Source organism: Pongo abelii, chromosome 1 (genome assembly GCF_028885655.2).
Source record: "Pongo abelii isolate AG06213 chromosome 1, NHGRI_mPonAbe1-v2.0_pri, whole genome shotgun sequence".
Taxonomy (NCBI): Eukaryota; Metazoa; Chordata; class Mammalia; order Primates; family Hominidae; genus Pongo; species Pongo abelii.
The window spans coordinates 111707896-111714537 of record NC_071985.2 but is presented as its reverse complement, the minus strand read 5'-3'; the positions used below and the strand labels follow the sequence as shown (position 1 = coordinate 111714537).

Sequence of the window (6642 nt, the reverse complement as noted above, 5' to 3'; positions counted from 1 at the left end):
GTGGGGGCGGGGACAAGCTAGGTCCCATGCCAATCACCAGTGACGGGGCGGGAGCTGGAGGGCTCCTGCTCCGCCATAGGCAAATTATTGAGGAGGGTGGAGATTCTCAGAACCAATTGCAAAGAGAAAAAGCGTATCCTCTGAAAGGCAGACGCATAGCTTGGGCGCGTCTTTGGGAGTCCTGTGGCAAGCACTAGAAAGCAGGACAGAATCTTGGGGCGGGGCTTGAAGAAAAAAATGGGCTAGATGCAAGATTGGGGAGGATTGAAGACAGAGTAGAGATCATTTTGTCCTACCATTTCATTTCACAGATTGTAGGTGAGGAAACTGTGGCTCAGAGAAGTAATTTGACTTGTCCAACATCATATGCAACTGGTGGTGGAGCTAAGGCAAGAAAGATACTGACATTTAATGAACATAAACTATGCAATGTACTGTAGTGCATGTCTTATTTACAATCACAATCACTAACTAGATTTTGTTATTTTAGGGATAAGGAAACAGATGCTGAGGGAGGCTCGATAAATTGGCCAAAATTAAATAGATAAGAGATGGCAAACTGGAATTCGGAGTTCGAGCATAGGTGTTCTGATTCCCAATATTTTTATCTTTTTACTATGCCACATTGTTGGGTAAATTTCTGAGTTCACTTATTCTAAGTAGGGGAAGGGAATAAGAGAGAGTGGGATGGGCAAGTCTCTTTGCCTCCCATTAGAGTGAGAAAGAGTTAGGATACATGCAGAAAATTAGCAAACTGAGAAGTCCAGTTGGGGGAATTAAGAAAATTACCCTTGTTGGTATAATATGTCAGACTGGGTTCCTCTGATTACTTTGCACACACACACACACTTGCACACATGCACACACACACACTCTACATACCCTTTATCATGTGGTCACTGGGCCATTTCTACTTAGGTGAGATTATATTAACTGCTTCCCCCCATCTCTCCTACAGTGGCTCAGAAATCAAAGATGGGGAAATAGAGGCCAGAAGTAGAAGAAAATAGAAGAAACACACTTGGTGAAATGAAAATTAGACCTTGAATAAAAACTGTGAGTAGTCAAGAAATAGGAAGTTTGAAAAGGAGACAGTTAATCTACTGGGATATATCTGCTGATGATGGAGGGAGGAACTCTTTGCAGGAATCTTAAAGAATTCAAGGTTGGACATAGAGGAAACTGGAGGAAATGAAATCCTGTCAAATGCCTTAAAATCTTCAGGACACAGGACACTTGCCTTTTCTCTATAGAAAAGCTGGTTTCTTGGAAAGAAGGTGGCTGGAACGGCCAAGTATCCCTTGGATAATTATAGCTGTAAGTTAGTATTACCCTCCCTCCCCATTCCTCATTCCCCATACCCACACCTCCAGGCAGAAGTGACAAAACAGAGACTTCTGAACACATTTATTTGATATGTCAAGTGGAGAGAGGAGTGATTTAGGGTTTCTCCCCACTTCTACCTGTGGGGGTGTTCATAAGCTCAGACAGACAGAAGAGCAGCTTAGAGCCCATGACCCACCCCCTGGGAAAATGAGACAATCTGTTGTAGTTGTTGGAGGAACAGGGTGGGAATAAAAAGCAGGAAGTTGAGAAGTGAAGTTGAGAGCAGTAAAGACAGCAGCAGAATTGAGGCTGGGGGTTGCTGCAGGAACCCCCAAGAAGAGTGAAAAAGATATCCTGAAAAGTGGTTGGGGTTGGAAGCAGGGTGTGAAAAAGGAGCCAGGCCTGGAGAAAGAAGCAAGACCTGCAGAATGGGCTGGGATGTTCACGGAGAGAGTAGAGTGTGCAAAATCATGATAGGCTGTGTTGCAGGGCATACAGGGAAAGCAAGGGATTGCTTCTGCAGGAGGGCAAAGCCATCGGAGACTGCCCATAAGTAAGGGTTCCCTACTGCTTCTGAACAAATGCAAGAGAGTTTAGGACCCTAGCCCTGTGTGTTTATTGATGTGCTGTGCCTGTAGGTACACAAGTAATCCCATATGCACGTGAAATGACCAGGGCATGAATACATGTGTGTATATACCCAGTAAATAGAGTACTTATTCTTTCTTGCTAATAAAAGTACTTATTCTTTCTTGCTAATAAGAGTACTGTGCTTATGGACACATGTTTAACCATGTGTGGGTGCACTGTGCACCCATGAGCACATGCAAGAGATCCCTATGTTCGTGGTGTGTGTGTGAGCTGGTTCTCCCACCTATCCCATTAAGGTCTTAATCCCCAACCTCCTTGGCTCCTCTCACTCCTCTCAGCGCCCTGGCTCCCCAGGCCCACCTAGACTCTGGAAGCTCCCTAGCAGGCGGATCTGCTCAGTCTGCATGGAGTGGCGTCTCACCAATTTGCGCTTGGTCCTGGGAGAGCCTGGCGCCCCGGCATAAGGAGGGGCAGGCAACGAAGGCGCCCGACCTCCGGGTTGTGGGCGAATGTCAGGGATGGGAGGGTGGGGACTGACGTTGAGAGGGGGTAGGAAACCCGGCCGCGTTTGCGAGATGTGGTCCAGGAGCAACGTCCCCGAGCCCCTCCGCTCCAACAGCCCCGGACTCCGCCTCCGTCCGCTTAGCGGAGATACTGCCCCTGGCAGACTCTCCTGGGACTGGCGCGGAGAGGGAGCCGAGCCGGCTGGAGGGAGGGTCAACGGGGAGGCGCTGTATCGGCGGCGCTCCAGGGACAGGCGGCTGGACTCAGGCGAATCAGGGCAAAGGTGTCCAGGGGTGTCGAGCTCCACTGGCTCCATGCGGCTCAGTTTCTGCCTCAGCCCTGAAGGGGGACCAGACTCCTGAGCTTCTGGTGCTGTGTTTCGACGAGAGAGAGGACCCCCGCTAGTCACTTTCTCCGCCCATGGGGGCGGGTCCTCAGGGCCTTCGGTGCTGTGACGTCGGGAAAGACGGGGTCGACCGGTCAGGGTCAGGCCATTGAATTCGGCAGTCAAGCGCTCGATCCCCGGTCTCCCTTCGGTGGGTGGGACTGGTTGAGGAGGGGCCACTAGGCCCCAGGGCTCGGAGTTGAGCCTTTTGAGTGGTTTTGGGGGATGGCGTGGTGGTTTGGGGAGCGGCTCGGAAGGGGATGGGTCATCGGGGGGCTTAGGAAGAGGGAATTCAAATACGTCCCGCTTCTCCTCTTCTTCCTGGGCGCGAGGGGATAACATCCCACGCCCTCCTCCTCCTGCGGTCTGCAGTTGGATTTCCGAAGGCGAAGTGCAGACCCCCGGGCTAGGAGAGGCGGGAGCAGGGTCCTCCACCCCTGGGGATGGTGGAGAATTGAGATACTGCCGGGTCTTCTTGGTGCCCGAGGGCGAGGTATCGGTGGTGATGATGATGACCTCCGTGCCCTTGGCCTTGCAGGCGTCCAGCAGTGTGGCAAGGGTCTCGCGGTCCCCGCGGTCCAGGGCGTGGACAAGAGCCGAGGCGCCCGCGTGATCTCGGACTGAGGGGTCTGCGCCGTGGGCAAGGAGCAGCGAGGCCACCGCGGCGCCCCCACCCCCGGCGCAAGCGTGCATGAGCGCCGTGCGCCCTAATCGGTCTGCGATATTGGGGTCAGCGCCTTGCTCCAGGAGGTAGCGTACCATGCGTGCCTTGTTCTGGGGGTCGTCGTAGCGGGCCCGACAGGCTGCCATTAGCGCAGTCTCCCCCTGCGCATCACCCTCATTCACGTAGGCGCCTCCCTCCAGAAGCAAACGGGCCAAGCGTAGCTTACCCTGACCCACCGCCCGAAGAAGAGCGTGGCCCTCGGTGTGCAACATAGCTGCGGCTGGGGCGAGGGCACAGCTGGAGCCGGGACTGAGACCTGCCGAGGATGACTAGGGGTATGGGGAGGGGGAGTGGCTGGCAGAGGCCTGAGGTCTCAGTGACGAAGCCGATCCCTGCAAGAGAGACATCTTATTGATAGATTCGGCAGGGAAACTGAGGCACCGATGCAGGGACCCAGCGTGGGGTGGGGGAGACCTTCACGGCATACAGTCCTTCCTCTAACTCATGCCTTTCAGCCGGCCCTTCCCCCGCAGCGCATGCCTGAGGAGGTGGGAAGGGTGCACCAGCACTGAAGGGCTAGCGAGCGTGCAAATGCGTTCGTGCACGCGCAGGGATGTCCGCACCCCTACCCTCACCCCATGGCTTATCAGACCTTTCCTCTATCCCCCTTTTCTTATCTACACTTGGGATCCCCCTTTCTAGGATGCTGAACGCCACCCACCCACATACATGCACCCTACAGTCACACATGTATTCTCATTCCTAACCTGTTTTAGCTTGCCACAACCCCAAAAATCGAGTGGGGGGAGGGAAGCAGCCTGCATTTGAGACCTAAAACGGGTGGAGGGAGAGTTGGGGGGTTCTTTTGCCCCTGCGATATTCCCCATCACTCCTTGCTCTTTCCCCTCCCAGGCTGTGCGCCCAGATAGATACCTGAATGTCCGCAGAATCTCCGCCTGGCCAGGATTGGGGCCGTGGCCACGGGGCAGCCGAGGTGGCGGAGCCAGGTTCTTGGGCACCCGCATGGCGTGGAGGGGGGGCACCCGGATTCCCTTGGTGTCAGTATCTGCGACCCGGCGCCGGATCCTGGTCCCTCCTCCCGGAGCGCCCCGGGCACAGCGCCGGCTCGGGAGGAGAGAAGCTGGCGGAGGGGGGGAGGGGGGCGGAGCTCTGCTGTGCTATTTGTAGCCTAGGCTCTGCGGGTGGGGGCGTCAGGCACCAAACTGCTCCCCCACTCATGCACACATAAACCCTCAAAAACCCAGAGGCTCCAATCCTGACTTCCTTTTCTCAGCCAACCTCCCCTCAGCCCCAACAAACCTAAGTGTTCCTTAGGGGACTCCTCCGCGACCCAGACAGGGACCATCATCCAGATTCTTCGCTGAGATTCAGCAGATCCCCATTCTCCGCACTTGGTGTGTTTATGCGCTCCTGTGCGCCAGACCTGACCTGCCACACACGGCACATGGCACACTGTGCAAGAAAGGTGTAGAAAGGCTTTTTGGATCCACAGCCGGTGTCCATACTGTGCAAAGAGAGGCAAGAGATGTGGCTTTCTTCCTGTAGTTTAATTGTGAAGGAGAGCACGGTCCAGCCTGGAGTCGGACACAGATACACCCCCGCCCCATCTCTCAAAAACGGAACACCCATCGCAGAGAAACTTGGACCTCAGCTCCCTTATATAGACCTCTTAGATAAGTATGAGGAAGGTGGATATGGTGGCACTTTTAGATAGGGCAAGGGACATTCCCAGGTGCCTCCACCCCGTATTATTGCGGGCAGGGAGATAGGAAAGGGGCAGGAAGAAGAGCGAACCTTGTAATACACTCTCTCGCATTGCATCTCTTTAATCTCAGTCTTGCTTAGACGTCTTATTTTTTCCATCTTGCTTGAAGATCTCTGTCTGAAACATTCCTTATATCTTCTCTCTTCCTATCTGTCTGTTGGTCTCTCACACTGTCTCTGCCTCTCCTTGCCACCTGCCCTGTCTCCATGGTTACCATAGCTTCCATCCACATATTTTAGGAATGAGTTTGTGTCCAGCTGGAAGGCACCAAGGGAAGTGGGAGAAAAAGAAAAATCCTAAGGATTTAAAAAGTTCACTCAAGGTCCTGAGCTAATTCAGAGGCTGGAGTCCCCCCAGATGCAAGATACTGAAAATAATGTTCCCAGGGATGGGAGAGAGAGAGAAATATTTGCAGGAAGCTACCCATTTTTACTAGTTATTTCTTGGACACGTGTCAACTATGTGCCATGTGCTTTACATACACTATTTTCAATCCTCACAACTCTATAAGATAGGAACTATCATCTTCTTGTTACAGATGAGGAAACAGACTTAATAAGGTTGAGCAAGCTCTCCAAAGCTTCACAGCTATGTTTCTGTCCTATGGCAAAGACTGGGCGCTTGCCACTACACCTACAGCCTCCCAGTCTACAGGCCATTTTCTCTGACATCTGGGATGTTCTTCTTGACTAACTCCTAGATTTCATCTCCATTCTGAACGCTTTCTCCCTTGTTTCTGTTTTCTGTGAAAATAGGACTCCTCCTTCCACTCTGCTGGCTTTCCCAAGGAGCTCGCAGGAAGTGGAAAGTAGTGGAAAATGCAGAAAAAGCTGGGCTCCTGCCCTGTCTCCCCAACCCTGGTACTCTGATCCCAAATCCTTCCTTTCTCAAATCCTCTGCCCACCTTCTCACAGACACGGCAGCAACCCACAGAAAAACATTTTTAGAAAAGAAGTATCCATTGGTGGTGTTGGAGAGAGGCAATGTATGATTGAAAGGAAGCCTGGAGTAATGGAGAGACCAAGCTGTGAAGCTAGAGTCACAAAAAGACCGATCCCTAAAGAGCAGCTTTTACAGGGGTTCATTTCTCCGTAGGCCCTCTCCTCCTTTGGCCTCTCTGTAGGGGCTCCCTCAACACGGTCCCTCGATGAGATATGAGTGTCACGTTCCCTCGGTGAACTCTCGCCGGCTAGTGGCTCCTTCATCTGGAGTGAGAGCGGAAATAAGTGACCCCAGGTGATTCTGCAACCCCCATCTCTCTCTGCGACCCGCTTCGCAAGCTTCGGTTCCGGGCTTACTCTCTTCCTCCCTCCTTCTCTTCCTAGTCTTCAAGAGGGCGGACTTCCCTCCTCGGCTTCTCCTGCATTGGCCGAGAAAACTCACCAA

General features: G+C 52.9%; 2 protein-coding genes across 3 annotated transcripts in view; both read right to left on the bottom strand.

The window, feature by feature from the left end:
* Positions 1-6642, bottom strand: part of LOC100447686 (neuroblastoma breakpoint family member 12) — a 2265351-nt gene that overhangs the window by 477868 nt on the left and 1780841 nt on the right.
* On the bottom strand, positions 1393-6603 carry ANKRD34A (ankyrin repeat domain 34A). 2 transcript variants are annotated; one of them, XM_002810313.6, is made up of 5 exons: positions 6161-6603; positions 5286-5513; positions 4791-4995; positions 4404-4611; positions 1393-3862 (listed from the first exon to the last, which is right to left on the bottom strand). In XM_002810313.6, exon 5 carries the CDS (start codon positions 3740-3742, stop codon positions 2252-2254), a length of 1491 nt encoding a protein of 496 aa, XP_002810359.3. In that variant the 5' UTR covers positions 3743-3862; positions 4404-4611; positions 4791-4995; positions 5286-5513; positions 6161-6603; the 3' UTR covers positions 1393-2251. The 2 variants fall into 2 exon arrangements, with proteins under 2 accessions (XP_002810359.3, XP_054409581.1); XM_054553606.2 differs by having other exon boundaries at positions 6332-6603.

What these genes read in the sequence shown, in the direction of transcription:
- ANKRD34A (XM_002810313.6), bottom strand. Translation starts at nt 3,742, where the DNA reads ATGTTGCACACCGAGGGCCACGCTCTTCTTCGGGCGGTGGGTCAGGGT.